This window comes from Sinohyriopsis cumingii, chromosome 3 (assembly GCF_028554795.1).
Source record: "Sinohyriopsis cumingii isolate HCF-2022 chromosome 3, ASM2855479v2, whole genome shotgun sequence".
Taxonomy (NCBI): Eukaryota; Metazoa; Mollusca; class Bivalvia; order Unionida; family Unionidae; genus Sinohyriopsis; species Sinohyriopsis cumingii.
In genome coordinates this window covers 125,341,123-125,364,067 of record NC_142963.1, presented here as the reverse complement: position 1 = coordinate 125,364,067, position 22,945 = coordinate 125,341,123, and the positions used below count along the sequence as shown (strand labels likewise).

Sequence of the window (22,945 nt, the reverse complement as noted above, 5' to 3'; positions counted from 1 at the left end):
CAAAATGGATGCCTCAACCCTATATAGATTTACTTACCTAGACTGTTACCATATCAAGTTTATCTGTTATGAATAGAACCAAACACCAGTCAATAATGTGAACGAGGCAAAGAGAAGCTTGAAAATGTACTGCATAGCCTGTCCTCACATGGACAGAAAGCAACAATAGTGATCCAATGATGTGAAATGATGAGTGGGAAATGATGGGGGTGAAAAGGCTAAGACATTTAGAAGCAAGCAAATGGAAAGGATGATTTAAATTGTACATATGTATGATATTTATTTTATTGATGACTTATGTTAAGTATGAGACCTTATAAAGTTACAAAGGGAAAACCTTTGTGATGCTTATTTCACATTAAACTGCACGTTTCTGTTGAATCTTCCTTTTAATTTCACTACAAAGTACATATCTTTGACAACCAGACTCGTGAAGTTCCTAGGGTGTGGACATATGGATAGACAAGCACATCAATGCGAAAGTAATCACTATGGTGAGCATCCATGAATACAAGCTCAACAAAAATGGTTGTTACATGTACTGAAAATATAAGATGACCACACACATGATGTATATTACTCACAGGTAAAAGATAATGGTAATCCTATGGAGAAGAACAAAATTATTCAGCATTTTTTAATACAATATTTGGTATGAAAAAGAATTTTTAAAAGGACAATAATGGACCTTGCACATAAGTTTAGTCGAGTCAAAGTAATATATTGATTCCGAGTCAAAATGCTAATATTAAATTTGGGAAAAGGTTTGGTTACATATCTACAATGAGAGTGAAATTTGTAATTTTGCCAACTATTTGTTAGTCTGAGGGTAATCATTGTACATGTATATGTATTATGATTTTAAACAACATGCTATTTCTATCCAAACCTAGAACACTCAAAATCTTTTCACACGATTTAGGTCCTGTACAACTATAGTTCAGAGTCCTTGATTAAAACATTCACATCACGCATGTACTGCTATGTTTGAAAGCATTTTAAATAGTTACATACGACATAAAATGTTGGCCTAATTTTCTTCATAAAAATGCCTGAAAATTGATCCCCACCATTCCTATTGATATTCCTCAATACTATCTGCCCTTATAGCCCTCATGATTTATCCCTGGATTCTGTATTTAACCCTAAAGTTTGATGTTTGTTTTTGCCCTTATAGCCATTGTGTGTTTTATCCCTGGATTCTGTATTTATTTTTGTTTTCAGTTAGTTGTTTAACAAGGTACTGTATATACACACTTATAAGTAAAGTCAAATTGCAAATGACAATGATCCTGATCTGACATAGCATAATGCATCTTCAGATCAGAGTCTATGTTGTTCTTTCATTTGCTCCTGACAAACTGCACAGACACATATCTGCTGGCACATTATGTTATGATAGATCAGGGTCTCTACAGTTTGCAATTGTACTCACTTTATAGGTGAGTATATATGGTTAAAAAAAATATCATTTGCTGATCAAACTGTATTTTTATTTCACAATGCTAGTAACAAACATGGTCAAACTTTTTTTGGTAATTATTTTAATACAACTCACTGCTGTTAATGAATTACCTATCTCATGTACCCATGAGCACAGGCCACATGTAAAGCATGTCATCTCCATATTTTCTAACAAGAATTCCCTCTAATTCTGTTTTGTCTAAGCACATTTCTTGCAAATAATGTTCAAAAACAAATTCATTTATTTTCATAGATATCAACTTTTGTGAATTTTGCAAAACGTTATATTTTTATCAGTACCTTGGGACACACACCTAATTTTTTACCACAGTAAAATCAAGGTTCATTGGGTCTTAAATCTGTGGTTTTAAACAAACACTCGACAAATATTGATACCACACAAAAATAGTGAATTCTCAGTATTTAAATATTGTGGATAACAACACCATCACTGTTGCCATCAAATATGCCGAAAAATAATAGTACTTCAGTGGAAATAGATGCTCTACTGGCCAAAACAAGTGACCATAAAGCCATTTCTTGTAAAAATTTATTCTTTTTAACTGCTAAGTACTTAAATCATCTCTGATATTCTTGAGAAACTCCAATATATGAAATTGTTTTTTTTTTTAAAATTGTTTACACATTCAAGTTAACATGGTCACATTATATCTGTCAGTGCAGTGCAACATGAAAGCACCTGTCATGACCTTGAACTCAATATCACTGATTAAAGACCACTGAACCTGTCTCAAGAAAAGTCATGATACATCCAGATGCTGAGTTTGGTTAAAGCTATTATTATTGTTGGAAGGGAAGAAAAAGAAAGAATTTACCAAACTAGCTTGACATTCTTCAAATATATCCACAAACTGGGTTTGAAAAAATAGTGGAATGCAACTAAGTAAATAAAGTCTAGCAAAAAATAATTTGTACATGCACCAGTCAATGTGTTCATAAATAATGATCTTTGACTTGACCCCAAGGTAAATAAGGTCTGGATTTCAAAGCATCTTCATGAGAGTGCAAACTATCTTGGTGGTTGGATCTGCACCATTTTCATTAAAAGGAATTACAAGGAATGTTTAGTGAAAGCCTCATATTAATGCCACAATAATGTTCAAGATAATTAGTGATAACAAGATATTTTAGATGGCCACAAAACTGTTCAAGATAATTAGTGATAACAAGATATTTTAGATGGCCACAAAACTGTTCAAGATAATTAGTGATAACAAGATATTTTAGATGGCCACAATATTGTTCAAGATAATTAGTGATGACAAGGTATTTTAGATGGCCGCAATATTGTTCAAGATAATTAGTGATAACAAGATATTTCAGATGGCCACAATTTGTACAAGATAATTAGTGATAACAAGATATTTTAGATGGCCACAAAACTGTTCAAGATAATTAGTGATAACAAGATATTTTAGATGGCCACAATATTGTTCAAGATAATTAGTGATGACAAGGTATTTTAGATGGCCACAATACTGTTCAAGATAAATAGTGATAACAAGATATTTTAGATGGCCACAAAACTGTTCAAGATATTAGTGATAACAAGATATTTTAGATGGCCACAAAACTGTTCAAGATAATTAGTGATGACAAGGTATTTTAGATGGCCAAAATATTGTTCAAGATAATTAGTGATAACAAGATATTTTAGATGGCCACAAAACTGTTCAAGATAATTAGTGATAACAAGATATTTTAGATGGCCACAATATTGTTCAAGATAATTAGTGATGACAAGGTATTTTAGATGGCCACAATACTGTTCAAGATAATTAGTGATAACAAGATATTTTAGATGGCCACAAAACTGTTCAAGATAATTAGTGATAACAAGGTATTTTAGATGGCCACACTATTGTTCAAGATAATTAGTGATAACAAGATATTTTAGATGGCCACACTATTGTTCAAGATAATTAGTGATAACAAGATATTTTAGATGGCCAAAATATTGTTCAAGATAATTAATGATAACAAGATATTTTAGAAGGTCATAATATTGTTCAAGACAATTAGTGATAACAAGATATTTTAGATGGTCACAATTTGTACAAGATAAATAGTGATATCACGGATTTTGAGATTACCAATATGGTGCCATGTCTATATGACCATCTATTCTGGTGAAATAGTGAAATAAAGATTTCCAAAGTAACTGCCACAGTGACCATTCTGAATGTCACATCAGCACCATTTTCATTTATGACTGACCAGACACATCAAGTCTTTTAGTGGTTATTGTTGTGGGGTTTAACGCCATTTTTCAGCACATGATAGGCTATTCATGGCGGCCAGTATTAATGGTGGAGGAAGAACCCGGGAAAACCCTGGGAAAAACCTCTGACCCACGAGAAGCTACTGGCAAGCTTTCTCACATACCCACATTGGCCGAATCCTAGACTCGAACCCACGCAGACAGAGGTGAGAAGTCTTTTAGTGAAAGCAATATACTATATGACCATCTGTTCTGAAAAGAGTAGTGACAGGATTTTCAAGATGGCCACCACAATTACCACACTGGATGTCCAAAAGCACAATTTTCATTAGAAGCAACTTGACCATGGAATGATTGTCTGCATAAAGTTAAATGTCAGACCTTCCAGTAGGACAACAAACTTTTTGTTAATGGATGGACAACAGGCCAAGGCATTAGCTCTTGGAAAGCTAAAATAAAAGATACTTATATTTCATCTCTTAAACAAGAGATCTGAAATCAAACAAGAGATGGAAGTGGTAACAAATATCTTATACCTTTTTTTTACACCACCCCAACCCCTACTCCAAATTCTGTGTCTGCATCCAAGATCCCAGACTTTGTCATCCTCAAGAAAATAAGCGAACAAAGTACAATTACAGAGATCCTATTCATTCGGAGTAAACCGAGTTCAGAATACAACGAGAAATGAAAGAAGATACATAATGTCATGGACACACAAATAAATATAACCAATCACATACTGGCAAAACTGTGACAGAAAGAATTAGACATTCTATTTATTTTTATCATAAGCATTTTTGTTTACAACAGAGTATATCATTATCTATTAATTAAAGTTTAATGAAAACAGTAGGAGGTCCTCTCCAAAAATCGTTTAATAGGTATTGATTTTAAATGCTTATTTTTTGTCTTTTAAATTATATTATTAAAGTCTATGTAAGCAACCTCTTTCCTCTTATCTGTTCTAAAGTCTTAAAATAAAATTTGACATCAAGGAACACAAAAGCAGCTGCAAGCATTAAGATAGGAGTGGGGGTGTTAAGGGAAGGGTTCCTAGGTAAAGATTTGGGTTTACAACTTTCCTGATCAAGTTACCCATTAATCCAATTCATTCAAGGCAACTTCTGGTCTGGAATGTTAAAATGGTACCATAAAAATAATGTTAAGAGGTCATTAGTAACTAAAAAGGACCTTAATTTTATAAATCTTTTTTTAAATATCTTTTTCAAAATGGGGAGGAAAAAACAAGAAACTTCAATTTCTCCTGTAACAAACCCGTCACCCACCTTGTAAAATTTTCTGAAAAAAGGGGGTTTGCTTATCATCCAGAAAAGCTTTACTGATAATATGCGGATGGACTATTATAATCAATCATTTGTGGGAGAAATCTGGAACATTAAAGATCAATGTATGTGATATGATTGACAAATGGGAAATGAGTCCTGATGATCAGGATCATGACAAAATGATGCCAGCAAGTGGGCACAATTTTTTTAAAGACATAAAAAATATAAGGAATACATAAATTATTGTACTATCACCAATAAGTGTGTATACACTTTATCAATTACAAGAGAATTCTCTTTTCACTGTAAAGTTTATGTAAAAAATATCTATGTTTAAGGTCTTGATTTAACTATAAAATAATCATCAAAATATAGGATCAGGTTTGTATTTTACAAACAAAATGCAAGTCCAGACCTTAAGTCTCACAATGTACAATCTGACTTGATGAAACTTTCATCTAAGTTAGGTCAATCCAAAATATTCAGTCCAGACTTAAACTTTCATTTGACTAAGTTAGGTCAATCCAAAATATTCAGTCCAGACTTAAACTTTCATTTGACTAAGTTAGGTCAATCCAAAATATTCAGTCCAGACTTAAACTTTCATTTGACTAAGTTAGGTCAATCCAAAATATTCAGTCCAGACTTAAACTTTCATTTGACTAAGTTAGGTCAATCCAAAATATTCAGTCCAGACTTAAACTTTCATTTGACTAAGTTAGGTCAATCCAAAATATTCAGTCCAGACTTAAACTTTAAGACATGTTGGTGAAATTATAACTTGATCATGTTTCATGTTGCAAAGTTCATTATGAATTCATATTTTCATTAAAAGTCATCAGCAAAATGTAAACTTTTCTTGTACTGCCAATGGTTTTAACCGACCATAAGAAAACTTTTCTTGTACTGCCAAAGGTGTTAACCAACTGTAAGAAAACTGGTTTTAACTGACCATAAAACTTTATTGTACTGCCAATGGTTTTAATTGACCATAAGAAAACTTTTATTGTACTGCTAATGGTGTTAACTTACCATTAAAAAATGTTGATGCATTTGTAACATTTTAAACTACCTGACATGGGCAATAACTCATGATGTACTGGTTGATGAACATGTAAGTGAGAGAATTCACCAAAAGGGAAAAAAACTGATACCTGTGAACTGTGAAACAGACATGAAATAGAAATAGGAAAAATATCTTCTGTGATATACAATGTTATTAAAATATTCAAAGTAATATAATATATCCATGTAACAACAACCAACTGTTTACTACCTGAACAAAATGCATCCATGTTTTACAGGCAATGATAATTAGTGATCAGTGTTAAAATGTTTATAAAGATATAGAAACAAAACCTGTACACTATCCCTCTTTAGGTAAACTGGACATAAACATTATGTCTTGAACTGCCTATTTATTATTAATACATACTACATAAATCTTTTAAAATTCAATGCACTGACTCAAGGTAAGCAGGCATGACTACTCCACATTGGATTAATGGCAACATTGAATTCTTATGTTTTTCACAAAAAAGGTGAGATATGAAGGTGCAAGACAAAACTGCTAATGTATGAAAAGAAAAGTGCAATAATTTTAAATGCCAAGGCTAGCAAAAACAGTTTGTGAAAACTGGATATTGAAATAAAATATTAAATTTGAAATGAAGACAAAATCTCATCCAACAACTGAACATTTTGTGTGTTTGTCTGTGTTCAGATAACTTACAATTTGTCAATATGACTATGGAAGCTAAACTCAAAGTGTTATCAACAAGGTCTATCACATGGATGCACATAGATTTAATTTTATTTTATTTACACCTAAAGATCCACAAATTCAGATAATTTCAGTTCAAAAGATTCTGATTTATGTCATTAATCCATACTAAAATAATATGATTAATTTTAAAAGATAGGTCCTTATTGGGTCAATCTGATTAAAATCAGATCTCCACTGTCCTATGTGAAGATCTGACAGCAACTACTTAGGGGTCACGTTCTGGTGACCTATGTTATTTCAGAACTTTACCAGCCAATCAGATGAAATCTTGTATCTTCGCATTTGAGAGTAGTGTGGTCAAAGTACATCAATGTGTTCTGAATGATTTGATTCACTTTCTGATTTTTTAAAACTGCACTTCCATTGGCTAATTCAAAAGTCTCCAGAACATGACAGATCTTCATTTAGGGCAGTGGAGATCTGATTCTAATCAGATTGCTATTGGGCACAAGTGTAAATTAATTATGTGAAACAGTACAATCAGATGCCTGTGAGTATTTAAAAATCTGGAATCTTGTTTTCAATGTTAAACACAAACCATTACTGATTAGGGAATTATTTCATACATATCTAGGATAATATCTAATTAAAAAAATCACTCACAATGAACAGATTTTTAACTACACAACAATATAAAGGTAATTGTAGAAAATTATCCTTTTGTTGTGTGGCAGTAAAATTTGGAAGCTCTTTAGTATTATGAATCATTGAAATTTAAAGATTTATGATTGGTTCATCATAATCAAGTGATTTTCTCTATAATGTTTCATTGACAGTGTCGTTGTTTATCCCTTAAAGTCAAATGGATGAGGCTATCTTTGTCATCTGTCATGTTGTTGGAGCTTGGGTTGTTCTAAACATCTTACAATTATAAAATTCTGTTTTAATCTCTTAATTTAGCTTTCTGTTTTTAGTGTTGGCTGTGATCTATTTTATTTCTGAATATTTTTGGTTTGCTTGCTATTTAAGAATGTACTTTTCATATGGATGGATGGATGGATGGATGGATGGGTGGATGGATGTACAATTATAAAGTGTATTTTAGATGTTAGTATTTATGTGAGAATGGCTATAAAATACATACTAAGCTGGATTTATTGCATGCATGTATGTTGCACATAAGTTTGTATTTATCTGTATGTTGTATAACTGTATTAAATACTGCATGCAGTCCCTTTTAAATGGCCTTTAGTTACCTTTTCAATTAACCTTACTTAAAAAGTTTGTGCAAATTTAGTTACACTGATCCTCATCTTTGTACATGTCTGTATTCTCTTAATCCTTTCTTTGACAAGTATAATCCATTGATGTCTTACATCATCTTGTTGTTTTATAGTCTGTTAAAAAGATCACAGCTAGTGTTTATTGTACCTTTGTTCCCCAGAAGCCAGTTTTGAAAAAGCTTCTAGACTTTGACTTTAGCTTATCAATGTAAACAACGTTTAAACAATGAAATGAAATTTGAAAAGTGAATCAATTTCTTTGGAGATAAGTTATCTGTTATGAAACAGAAAGTTGCAACACCAAGTGAAAGTGTGTACTATTTACAGAAAACACCAATAAAATCACCTCATGATAGTCAGGACTTTGAGCCATCTGTAGAGAAATATATTAGTCTTAATGAAAAAAAATAATAAAATTGTACTAAATATGATACAATATAAACAATACAAAAACTACTGTCAAGCTGCACAGACAAATCCAGATTACCGTTAACCTGAACATGTAAACAAAGCCCAGGCATGTATTTTGAGCCCATAATCGAGCATTGGCAGAAAATGTGTGACTGAGCTCCAGATCAAACAATTTAAGACAGCATGTTGTGCAATGAACTCCATCATGAGTTTTAGCAAATAAAAGAGAATGAAAAAACTTTAACAAAAACTTTAATGCAAATTTTCTCTGACTGACCTTACCCTAAATATCAAAGGGTATATCATTATACTGTACATGACTTATGTCAAGTATGATGGTGGAAATAAAATAAGCAAATGAAACCAAAACCCTTCACATCAACTTGTTATGACTTGTATCCAAGGCAAAAGTTGTGAGTAAGCATGTAATAGAATGAGTTGTCCAAGCTAGATAATGATTCATGGCAATTATGATGAGAATCTATCAAGTTGTTAAGGAAATATACACAAATCAAAAAACCTCAAGCCAAGTTCATAACAAACTGCTGATGAGGATGATGACAAAAGATTGAATTCTAAATGAGATTTAAAAAATTTGTACAGAAGAAGAAGAGGATCATTGCTTGCTTGGGTTAATCAATTAAATAAAATTTATGAACATTTGCTGAGAACAAAATTTTGATTTCAACTATAAGAGACTGCTTTTAGAATGTTTTTTTGAACTTCATATAAGTACAGCAAATTCAACAAACATAGATGGAAGCTCCCTTGTTTTAAAGATGTCAGGGCTATTGGTGAATCAGCTGAACAAAAGTACTGCAAACAGAACATTATAAACCTGTCATGTGGTAAATAGTATTAGTATTCTTCGTCTTATGTAAAACCCTCTTTCATTGGTTGGATTCTTGATCTTATGACTCTAATATCAATAAGCATCTTCCTTGCCTTAAATGCAAATCATGCACAAAATTTGGTGATGGTTAAGCATAATGAATGCAAGTTGTTTTACAGAAACCCTGAAATCTTACTGACTCGTAACAAAATTTATAGGTGCTTTTCTTGACTCAAATGCAACACATCCACAGTGTCTCGTCATTGTTAGTGGTACAGAGCTTGAGTTATTTTGTTCAACTGCTTTGCTTCTCTAAGGTCCTCAGACCTTATTATTTGAACCCATAAATCAACAGGTTTTTCTCACTTCAAATGTAAGCCATCTACAAAGTTTAGGCAAGGCATTTGATATTAGTTTTCCCATGGATTCTATGAATAAGGAAATTTCTCCCTTTGGCATTTTTTTAAGGGATATTTTTAATTTGTAGAAAGGACAGATTTTATGACATTTGCAGACCAAAGTGCAATAACTTCAGTAAAAAGAAAAATATCTTAGTATTTTCCAATTATTTAACAGCAACAAAATTTTCAGAACTCGTATAAATGATTTCTGTATGGATTATCAAGTACTTTATTGGAGGCTGAAAATTTGTCTGGATTTTAATGCTTTCCAAAAGGATGTAGAACTTACCAAATGCCTCAATTCACCAAGTTTCATGATTCTAGTAGGACAGTATGCATATACAGAGCTTGAAAAGTCTTGGGGAAAAAATCCATTTGCCCAATCAGTGGGTTTATTCTAGAGCACAGTTTTTCACTACAAAACATGAGACACGGGTCCCTTCAAAAAAATCATGCTACTCAAGGGTGGCAAGCAATAAAATATATACTCCTGGTACTTGACCATGCCACTACGTGTTTTTTTCTCATTTTTTCTCAACAGTCCAGTTAGAGATAGTTAATGCTAATGGAAATAATACATGATTAAAGTGTGTCAATATGATGAAAGCAAGTTACCTAGTTACTGACTCTGAAACGTTGTATGCCTTTCACTCCCTTTATATGCCATGCAAACTATTCAATATATGCAAGACCAGTAATATGAAGCCAAGAGAACCCCAAATGGTTTTGTATGGAGTGAAGTTAGCAAGCTTATTTAAAAGTCTGAATATGAATGAAAATAGTGGTAAAAGTGTTGAATCTGCTGAACGTAACCCTGTCAAAATCTTACAATAAAAAATTCCAACAAAACTGTTTGGGAAACCCTCTGGATGGTTTACAACCAAGAAAGAAACTGCATAACATACACTCTCTCTTTTAAGCAAAACAAGGATAACTCTTTGCCTTAAAATACAAATAACTTTCGTACCAGTACAATAAAAAGACATGTAGCCTGTGCTTATCATATCAATGCACAGGTTTGCATGCAAAGTTAATTTAGTTTTGCAATGAATAGCATTATGTCAGAATAAAAAATCGACTGGTAGCTGCCAAGAGTACTAAGACTGCTGCCTACTGGTTAGTTAAAGAGTCTTTTCTTAATAGTTGAATTACTGAGATCGGATGTGACAATATACCCAATAGTTACAAATACTGTAATAATTATTACTTACGAGCAAGGAACAAATGTGACAAAGTTTCCCATAATTCATTATCTGAAACCCATCAGTGATATATTATTAATCTCAGAAGAGTCAACGAAATTGTAATTCATTCCTCCGTCATCAATATGATTTTCAGTTTGGATTAAACAACTAATTAAGATTAATTCTAACTCTGAGCATGAAATAAGTTTTTGATGAATAATTTGTATTTTGAGCACAAGTTATGGCTCAGGTATATACTTGACTATAATACGAGTCCATGTGCAAACTGCACAGACCAAGATCTGCCATTGATAATGTGCCAGCAGCTCCAGTTCTGCATAGTTTGTTAGAAGTAATCCGTAGAACATAGACTCTGGTATGCAGGCACATTATACTATGACAGATCAGTATCTTTGTTGTTAGCAGTTTGACTCGTCTTTTTGGTTAAATAAATATGGTAGATTTATCGTCTATTCTTCATGTAGCCACTAGCAAAGAGTTGAGAAAAAATAGTGGCCCATGTCAACTTCTTGGTGGACCCTTTAAATAATCTTAGTTTTCCAATGGCCCCATCAACTTGAATCCTAGACTGAACCGTGAGTCAGGCAGGTACTAAACATTTGTATTCACCAGACTAAACTGAAAAATTCACATAACTGCAAGAAATTTTTACTTGCCATTTTGATCTGGGCAAGTGAATTTTCAACCCGTGGTATAGCATGCCAAAACTCATGTGGACATAAGTTAAATGCAAAAACTTAACCCCCAAAAAGTCAGTATTAGATGAAATATAGGTCACAATGAACTTCTTTTGTTATATGGCTGTGATACTAAAAGGAATACATACAATCAATTTCATTATTCTAAGAAATATTTGAGATGCAGTAATGCTGTAAACAGCATTACTACCAACCTCACAGTACAAAAATACTGACTGTTTATAACAAAGATGCTGACTGTCAGGAACAAATACTGAATTTTATAACTTTAATGCATATGTAAATATTTAAAACATCTACAACCATCAGTAAAGGAGGACAGTAAGTTACTTAATTATTTAATGTCAAAGATGCATTTGTTGTATTCTTGCAACTTCTGAATCAGCAGTCTGTTCCATTCGGGTGCCCATTAAGAAGGTGCAAGAGTGCAACACTCTTACACCCATACACAGGCTGCTGATAGGAGCCTTTTCTACATCTTGTTTTTCAATCATTACAGATTCCAATGATGATCTGAATTCTGTGCGATTTCTTTTTAATTAACTGTTTTGTTCTAGCACATAAGTAAACCTTTGTGATTTTACTCTCTGGAAAAAGCGTGCAAAATAAATCACCAAAAACACAAACAACTTAAACAGAAGGTTCTTTTCTAAACGAAATTTAGTATAACAAATTTCCAATCAAATTATGTCAAGGTTCTCTCTGGTATTTATAAACATTGTAAGTTCAAGCTGTGTTATTGACTATGAAGCAGCAAGCTGATGTATATTAGCTTCACATGTTGTTTCATGTCATGGGCGCTTCTATGCCTAATAGCAAAGTCACGATGAAACAATTTGAAAAATGCAATGTTTTCTCCTTTACTAAATGGTTTCACAAATCTAAACACGACAGCATAATTGTCATTCCAGTTCTGTTTGTTTTTTCTTTGCTGCAGAAAATTCTGAATCTTCTGCTCTCCTTTTCAACATGACTAAAAGTTGAATATTTTGAAGATGTGATACACTGATAGCTGCAGCCATTGGGTCTTGTTGCCAACAAAATTAAGAGTATCCATCAATAAGGGAAGGGATGGGGGGGGGGTCCAACCTGTAACAATGTACCCTACCACCAAAGCCCTCTATTCGTTTATGGATAGTCTTAATTTTCTTGATAATGAGCCCCTGTGGCAGCAGCTTTGTGCAATCCAATATCATGGTTCAAGACTGGCATGGTGGCCTTGATTTTGAATGAACCAATCATATTTTAAAACTCTACATCCCTAAATACATGCAATACATTTATTCTCAGAAGATTGATTATAATAATTTACAAATGATTCATATCTTCTTCCCTAACATACCATCTGGTACTGCCAAGCCTGCACCATGTATGGTCAGTAACAGCCCAGCATTTTGCTTAATGACTGCTATTTTATTTAAAAATAAAACATGCAAATATAATTCAAGAGATATACTTCAAAATTACAAGATATTTCAACATTTTAAGACTGCAATATGTAAATAATGCAAAGATGAACAAATCCAGTCCAACGTGTGTCATACCATTTCTAATGGCGTCTTCCAATTTTCTGCCCCTCAGTTCCAAGCCAGTCAATTTCCTGTCAATCTCCTCCAAATGCCTCTGGATTTCATCTGGTGTCATCTTTTTCTTGGCAGGCTTTTAAATATAAAGTTAATTTTATATTAACTGCTTTAAATATGAGGCCAATATTTCTAAACCTACTGAAAGGTATATTACACCCTACGGGAGAAATTTATTACACATCCTTATTTCAATACAATCGCAAACACATAAACAGATATACAGACAGACAGACAGACAAAACCATATCCAATGTTGCATCCTGAGTACAGAATCATGATTTCCCACAAATGTTTGACCAATTTCTCCCAAATCTTGACCCCTGTATACCCTGTGTACACTATGTACCCTGTGTACCATGTGACCCCTGTGTACTCTCTGGGCATGCTCTTACAACATGAACAAATTAAAAATACCACTTTTTCTAATGTATATCTATCCATGTTCGTCTGTTTACTGAAGTCAAAGTCCCCCCAAGGTCATAAAAACCATAAAATGGCAGTTAATTAATAACTGTTTTAAGCAACATATTTTGCATTTAACATATTCAAGGTCTGCATTAGTCTACTGACTTACAATGTCAGGTATTTGACTGAAGCTAGTGCAATATATTTTCAAGATTGAAGGTACGCCTACAACAACAAAGAGTTAGTTTATTTTGAAGTTGAAATAATAGCAAAAAAGAACTACATTAATTCAAATACACAATCTTTCATTTACTTAAATGATTGTTATTTTGAAATGAAAATTCAGAAAAAAATGGAAATTATAATAAATGCTAATGGCTAATATGTGAACACTAAAGTTAAACAAGAACAAGATCCAAAACGGAAAATTCTGTTGTGCAGCTCATTTTGGGTGAATCAGATATTCAAACATATTAATATTTTTTTCAGTTAGTTGAATACTTTATAAAATGTTTTTTACATTGATGTAAGTGTCCAAGGAAAAGATGACAGTACAGTGAAAACAATAAAGTTAAAAGATATTAGTACTGTGAAGACAATAAAATTAAGGTGGAAACAAATCAAAAATGAATTCTCCTTTTACAGTGCTAATGGTGCATTAAATAATACATGTTATTTTCCTTTGTTTCTTGAAAATTCTGTATCAACCCCATATCTGGAGGATGGGGGACACAGTGTCCCCTGCCCTTAAGATCCAAGGTACAAGAATGATATCTTCCTAGCTCTGTAACTCAACTGCTGTCTGAACATCTTTTAGAATATGTTCATTTACAATCTGGGATAAGTCTATCTCATAAAATATAGATGGCAGTAAACAAATTTTAATCAAAGCTAACAAAAATTTACCTGAATTCTCTATAAAACAACAAAGTAAGTATGAGCTCAAAGGTCATATGCTTCTGTTGCATCAGATTTTTTGCACCCAAATTCCTAATACATAATAATATACAAGCCCGAAATACATGTTGCAAATGGTGTAGTCCTACATCCCACCATACATACCTATACATGTGCAAAGGAAATCCAATTTTAAAATTTAGGCATGTGCACAGGGACTGAAAAACACTGAATATTTAGATACTTATTTTCTGACTGCGATAAAATAAAAATAGCTTAAGATTGAAGTCTACAAATAAGTACAATTTACCCATACATAGGGTTCTTCTGAAAAAGCCTGTCATTTCACTTAAGCACATCCATCAAGAAAAGCCAATCCACTTTGCCTTGCCTTGATTTTCATGCCATTTCCCAATCCCCTTTTGTTTAAATACAATGCATTAATAATCAAAGTAGAATTTGAAAACTTTGTGCAAATTTGATGTCATGAAACTATTGATATTACCCAAATTAATGGTTATCCTTATTTCAATGTTAATTACCAAAAACATACTAATAGTGTTATACCACAAAATGTCCTATTACTTTTGGATTCTCCCAATGCTTTATAAAAAGTAAAAAAAATCAGCTGTACAAATACTCAAAGAGTATCAAAATAATCATCCATGAACAGCTGTACTAGTAATTAACAAGTATCAAAATAACAGTCCATAACCAGCTGTACTAGTTGTCAGAGCATAAAAACAGCTCACAACAAGCTGTACTAGTAATCAAAGAGTATCAAACTAACAGCCCATAACCAGCAGTACTAGTCAAAGAGTATCAAAACAGCCCATAACCAGCTGTACTAGTAGTCAAAGGGTATTTTTTAAAAGCCCATAACCAGCTGTACTAATAGTCTAGGAGTATTGAAACAAAAACCCATAGCCAGCTGTCCTAGTAGTCAAAGAATATCAAAACAACAACACATAACCAGCTGTACTGGTAGTCAAAGATTATCAAAACAATAGCCCATAACCAGCTGTACTAGTAGTCAAAGAGTATTAGAACAACAGCCCATAATCAGCTCTACTAGTAGTCAAAGAGTATCAAAATAACAGCCCATAACTAGCAGTAGTAGTAGTAGTCAAAGAGCATCAAAATAAAAGCCCATAACCAGATGTACTAGTAGTCAAACCAGATGTACTAGTAGTCAAACCAGATGTACTAGTAGTCAAAGAGTATCAAAATAACAGCCCTTAACCAGCTGTACTAGTAGTCAAAGAGTGACAAAATAACAACCCTTAACCAGCAGTATTAGTAGCCCATCAGTAACAAAATAAAAGCCCATAACAAGCTGTCATAGTAGTCAAAGAGTATTTTTTAAAATCCATATTTGGATGTACTAGTACTCAAAGAGTATGTAAAAAAAAATATTTTTAAAAAAATGTGTTCATGGAACAGTGTGTCCCCCCACTACAGTGCTTGAAATTACCAAAACAAAATATATAACCAAGGTGTGATTGATGGATATATGTACTTATGGACAAGATGAAGACTGTGTGTTAGTCTCTCAATGGGTTTGCATCATGACGACATACGTAAGGAATAAACTCTATTCATGGTATTTCTAATACAAGGAGAATAAATTTGATGCATGGTCTTTACATACAGGAGAATAAACTGCATCATTTTTTATACCCTATTTATGATGTTTACACACAAGGAGAATAAACTCAATTCAAGATTTTTACATACAGTAGAATATACACTATTCATGATCTTCATACACAGGTCAAAGCTTTGTTACCAGAAGATGAATATAATTTATTTGACTCTTATTTATTGTGCCATACAATTTTCACAGAATTTTGCATATTCTATAATAAATGTTATGGTAAAAACATGGTAACTGTGATAAAAATGTAGTTCTCAAATAAAATGATACTTTATTGAAATCCTGTCATCATTTAAGATAAAGAAGCAGCCATCCAAATCCGATTATTGTCTTGCATAGGGTGCATAGATTTTAGGACTAGAACAAGTCTGAATTGAATTGCCTAGATCATCTACTCAACGTTGTTGTTCTTTGAAAATAATTTACAGATCATCATTATTAATTAATTTTATTTTCACTGAACATCTTCCCCACATGAAACGTCTTGGTAAAATGACCTTAGTTAACACCAAGAATAATAAAAGTTAGACAAATTCAATTTAAACTCTCCAGGAGCAGATCCTAAAAGCAGCTTCTAATTTTTGAATGCATGTTATGAAATAATGATAAAATCATGGATAAAGAATGTGCATTACCTCTTTCTTGGGTGGTGGAGGACGGCTAGGAAGTGGTATTTTCTTCTCATCAGACACAGCTTGTGACCTGGGAGGTTTGACTGGGGGCACAGCAGAGGTCAACTCGTCAGACTCATCAAATAAAAACTTTGAGTTCACAGTGATCTTCTTCAGTCTTGGTGAAGACTTCCCCTCTTGTGGCTGCTGAGGTGGCTGAGGCAGAATTCTTTTCTTGACCTCAGGATGAGGTCTGTCAGTATCAGATTTATCACCTGTTTTTACCTTAGTGTTGGTTACAGCATTTTTATTCTGGTCATTTGCTTTTGGGAGACCAGGCAACCCTCTAATGTTTCCTACTTTGGGAGGTGATGAAGGTCTCAATGGAGGTACATGTTCCATCTTATTGACTTCATCATTGTCATCTAATGCATTTTTATTACTATTGTTTGATTTGTTTTTGTCTAATGCAGCTTTCTCAGAGTCTTCATATCCCCCTTTTCTGCGAGGTGACAGAGGAACTGGGGGAGCAGCATGATCCTTCCTAGTGACTTTATCCTTGTTGTTTGATATATTTTTGTCATTACTATTTGATTTGTTATCTATCCTTGCCTTTTCTGGATCTATAAAGCCCCCTATTCTTGCTGATTTCCTTTTTTCTGCTTCAATCTGCCATTCTGTTTTTTGTGTCATGTTAGTTTGAGACAACAGGTCTGCAGATTTTGGCCTCTCAGCTTTTTTCTTTTCTAAATCCACTTTCGAACTTGGAATATAACTTGTGTCTTGACTTGTAACCCGTTCTGTCTGGTTTGCTTTTATAGCACCTTTGTGTCTATCTAGATCGCTCGTTTCTTTTGTCCCTAGAGGCTGTTTGTTAGTTTTATCTACATTACTACTTGTTTCTTTTGTCCCTAGAGGCTGTTTGTTAGTTTTACCTACATTACTACTTGTTTCTTTGCTCTTTAAATCTACATGCTTAAATGCATCCTTATTTTCCACGTGAAACTTTCCAGTTTTCTTATCATCAGCTTTTGAGTCTGAACTTTTTGTACCAATGAATTTATTTTGGTCTGAAGACATGTCTGTTTTACCTGAAATAAATTCTACCTTTTCCACAGGTAGCTTTGATTTTGTTTTCTCTTTTTCTGTATCCTTTAGACCTTCACCTTTACTTTTCCCAAACTTTGTCTGATTTTCCTGTGTACTGGCCGGAGACAACTGATCAGAACTCTTGCTAGGTTCTTTGCTTTTAACTGGAAACTTGCCTTTCAAATCTTGACCAGCAACATCTGACTGATAAACAGAAATGAGATTAGATTTTGATGCATCAGGCTTCTCTGCATTTTTTTTAAATATGTCCAATTCAGGCTTACTAGAATTGTCTTTTACTTTCTCTACTTCATGACTCTTGCGAACATCTGCTAAACTTTTCATCAAGCCACCAAACACAGCTTTGTCTTCTTCTGAATCATGTATGGGTCTATTATGTATTACTAGCATTGCAACATTGTCAGAGCTCTCTGGAGTGGTTATGTTAATATCAATTTCCATTGGGCTTGGTGTCCTTTCTTTACCGAACTGAATGGTTCTGTTTGTACTTATTGGAGACAACTTCTGCTCATCTTTCTTGGAATGCAAGTCTGAAACGTGTCTTCCCTGTGGAGAGGCTAAAGGGGACATAACAGGGGACATTGGAGAAATATCAGAAGGGGTAGTTGCTAGTAAAGGTGGTGGTACAGTGGAAGGTAAAGGGGGTGGAGATTCTAGGGGAGAATCCATACTGCTTTGACTAGGGGACAACTTTTTCAACTTAAGTCCAGCCTTATGATGTGGTGGAGTCTTTGGTCTGTCATGAAATCCCTTTTCAGCTGTAACTGTGGATAAACTGTCTTTGTCTTGCTTAAGTCCAGACAATTCTGCTGGCCTGGATTTACTCTTTCCCATGACAAGTGGTTCAGAAGTATCCATTTTTTCAAGATCTAGTAAGTTTCGATTATCTTTGTTCAAATTTTGCCTTGGTTTGGGCACTGGATGGAACTTTTGTTCCTCTTTTGACTGATTTCTTCCTTTACTTTTTCCATCTTCCAATATAATCGTAGATGGTGTACATTTCATTTGTTCTTTGTTCATTCCAGTTTTCAATCCCAAATTTCCACTGTCCTGAAGACTTTTTAAATTTCTTTTACTTAATTCATTAAATTTGTCAGCAAGACTTTCTGATTTACTGCCACCTTTACCATTTTCTGTTTTAAAAGAGACTTCCTCAGTTTTAGATAAAATTTTAGGATTAGATACTGGCATTGTTGGCAAAGATGACAGAACCTTTGAATCACTTTTTAGATCGTTAAGATGATTAGATTTCCCAGTAGAAGTTAAATCAACAACTTTTCCTTCTGGTAAAGGGTCAAACCTTTTAGAATCAGTCACACGATCTTTGGAAATCTGAATTTGTTGATCTTTGATTTTCAGATCAATAGGATTATTTGATTTCCCAGCAGGGGTTACATTAACAACTTTTCCTTCTGGTACAGGGTCCGACTTTTTAGAATCAGTTAAATGTTCTTTGGATTTTGCTAGTGCACGACGTTCCCAGTAACTTAATTCTGGTTCTTTCTTATCAGAAGTCCTATTTTCTTCCTTTCTTTGATTATCATCAATTTTTCTAGATTTACTTTGAACATCGAATTTATCTTCTGACGATAGTCTTTTGAACACTTTATTTGTCGGTGATAACTCACTGTTTCTGAAGCATGTACGATGGTACAATTTTCCATTTTCAATGTGACGTTCCAACAGATAAACTTTTTCCTTACAAATAATACACTTGTCACCTAGTGTCTCTTTCCTCTCTATCTGGACCTGTTACAAAAATAAAAAATATAAAAGATCTAAAATTTCAATGAGCTAACATTAATCTCTCATCACAGCAAGTGAAAAAATATTTCTAACAATTATCCAAAAATCAAACTGAACAGTCCAGATACAAATGAAAGTTGCTTAAGGTGGATCAAGCCATTGTTGAATTGAGGTTTCTCTTTCAGTAGGTCAAGTGGCTCACAAAATTTCAAAAGTCGACCATCTGTTGGTTAGCATAGCAAAGACAGGTACAAGTATGTGTAATAAATGCTACATTTTAACAGAGGTACAAGAGAAAAAGAGATTCCTCAAAGGGAGTCACACTCTAATGTCCAAAAAGAAAAGCCAAGAAACCATACTCCATTTTCTTTTCTAGTCTCCAAAATATCTTGTATGTATATATATATATATATATATATATATATATATATATATATATATATATATATATATATATATATATATATATGAGAGGGGGAGATTGATAGAGACAGAGGAAAAAAATTTCAAGCTCTGATTTGTATAAAAAATGCAATATCTAACTATAATATTTTACATATATAAGAGAGAAAGAAACATCCAGATCACAGGTTTTCAGAATGAGGCTTCCTCATCATTTGAAAGCTTGAATGGCTTTCTCTATAGCATGCTTGTAACTTGGTACAAGAATGGAAGATCACTAACTCCCATTGTTATGAAATGGATGTCACCACAAAATTGCGAGGACAAGTAGCCTTGCAAGATTTCCCACCAATATTTTTTTGCATCAAGGTGAGTCAGGTATGGACTACATTATTGTTCTGTTGTTGTTATTGCTCACTGATTAGGTTTAACTAACAATTATAGATGGCTGTACTTTTCTTTTGTGTGTATTTTGCTAAGATTTAGGAAAATCTTCAATATTGTTGTAAGAGGGTAGTGCCAGCCATTTTGGTTGTAACAATGTTCAGATGCTATAAAACAATTTCCCCCAAATCATAGACTGGTTTTCTGAGTTTGGGTATTTTTTTCAGTGATCTGACGGATAGTTCCTATATATACATCTCTGTTAATGATTCTGGCATTACCATTATGACTCTAGCATTACCATTATGACTCTAGCATTACCATTATGACTCTAGCATTACCATTATGATTCTGACATTACCATTATGATTTTGTACATTTAATTGCCTTCCTGTCTCATGTTTTGATGCTTCTGCACTTCAAATGGCTACTGTGGCAGCCATTTTGAATAAAAGATCGGCACCTTGTTTATGAAGGACCAACTATACATAAGAAGTCCATGGTGAAAACTTCATGACGATATAATCCATCATGTTCATATAGCCATCCCTGTAGGTAGTAAAGCTGTAACAAGGTTTTTAAATGGGCCAAGAAAGTGGCCATACTGGATGCCAGATTGTCATCATTTTCATTTAGGACCAACTAGACATGTTAACAGGCTCATATGGTTTCCATTAAGGAGCAGCAATAGCAAGATTTTCAAGATGGATGTCAGAACATGATTTTTATTTAGGACCAACCTGATATCATAATAAGTCTTTTGGTGAAACTACAATACTAATGTGGTCATCTGTCTAGAAGGATTATCAGTAGCAAGTATTTCAAAATGGCCACCATGGTAACTATTATTGGCACTCAGATTGGCACCATTTCATTTCAGGGCCAACCAAAAATCAAAGAAGTCTTCTAGTCTACATGACTTTAAATTATAAGAAGAAGTGATAACAAGATTTTCAAGATGGCTGCCATTGTAACCATACTGAATGTCAGACTGGCACCATTTTCATTTAGGACCAGGTAGACATCATAAAACATCTTTAAGTGAAAACCACATGTTCATATGATCATTTATTCAGGACCATTAAATGGCAGTATGCCAATGTGGCAGCTACAATGTAATGTCTGAACAGTACCATTTGCATTTAGGCCCAACTGAACGTCATAAATACTGTGGTGAATATTCTATGTCTATATCACTTTCCATGCAGGAGGAATAGTTATAACAAGATTTTCAGGATGATTGTTGTTGTCGCTGTACCAGATGTCTGAGCAGCACCATGTTCATTTAGGACCAATAATAAATAAGAAGTCTTGTAGTGAAAACCTTGTGTCAATATGATTTTCAATTCAGTATGACTACCAATAATGAGATCTTCAAGATGGCTATTCTGGTAGTCATACTGGATGTCTAAGTGGCACCATTATCAATTAGGACCAACTAGACCATGGGATGAATGTGTGTGTAGAGTTTCATAAAATTTCCTTGAAGTAATAAGGAGAAGTAGCGATAACAAATTTGTGCCAACAAACAAACAACTGTGAACGGAGGACAGACTACAGGCCTTCCCACAAAATCTTATGATCTATGACCAACAGAGTTAGATATCAGTGTGTTGTTGACAATTACATAGTTCGCCTCTACAATGCTTTTATTAGACTCCACTATAAGCATTAATTATCATGCAGAAAACTGATTCACACTATAGTGATAATGACAAATAAATGCTGGCCGCTGTGACAGGGCATCAATGACATAAAATGATAAAACAACATTCTTTTCTATGATAATGAAACAGAAGTACTATAGTTAGTTGACAACAAAACATGATAACTATTATCACTACAGTGAGTTGACAGAATTAATGTTGATTTTCTTTCTTTTTTAAATTCTTATTCCTAGAAACTGCCTCTGAAGATAATATCATTGTCCAACCCTGAAAGTCAGATTTTACAAGGGGAATGTTATGAGCTTTGAGCAAACCTTGTAGTGGCACTCAGTATAACCAATGTTAGAAGCATAGTTCAAACATCTGTAGCTACCATGATTAGTCACTACAGCTTAGACCTGGCATGCAATGCATGCAGTTCACTCTTCTAATTTCTATACAACATTCACATGTACAGTTAATATGCAGAAGGTAACCTATCACAATGTACAATGTATAGTTATTGAAAGTTCCCAACGTTTCACTCCTACTCTGAACTGTACTAGTCAGAAAGAACTATATAGCATGGACAAAATCTCTGAGTGTAACATGATCATACAATTAGCATATGTTAATCAAACATACAATGTAGGTCACACAGACATTTTTGGTTGTAATGGTGTAGTGCTAACACAGATGCATCCAATTCACAACTTTCATGATTCCAACTTAACAGCACCAAACAAGAGGCCCAAATGGGACCGATATCACTCACCTGGATCAGTGAAAAATGTAAGCTTATGAAAGCAAATTCATACATGAAGTAAAACTATGGAGTGGAAAGAAAAGTTTGGAGCACTTAGTTTTCATATTGTCAATTAGACCTAACAAAATAAATGTGCTTCTGGTTTCATGATAATAAATATTAGATTGGTTAGTCACATTTCACA

General features: G+C 33.5%; 1 protein-coding gene across 8 annotated transcripts in view; it reads right to left on the bottom strand.

Moving 5' to 3' along the window:
* Positions 1-22,945, bottom strand: part of LOC149803782 (uncharacterized) — a 99,714-nt gene that overhangs the window by 20,885 nt on the left and 55,884 nt on the right. For 7 of the 8 annotated variants that reach the window (XM_089953574.1, XM_089953571.1, XM_089953575.1 and 4 more), the window contains 2 exons: positions 16,732-19,566; positions 13,096-13,210 (listed from right to left, as the gene is read on the bottom strand). In XM_089953574.1, coding sequence (XP_089809700.1) covers positions 13,096-13,210; positions 16,732-19,566 — 2,950 coding nt within the window. Of the gene's footprint in view, positions 1-4,804; positions 4,839-13,095; positions 13,211-16,731; positions 19,567-22,945 lie in introns of all 8 variants that reach the window. The other variant, XR_016420253.1, reaches the window with a different exon arrangement.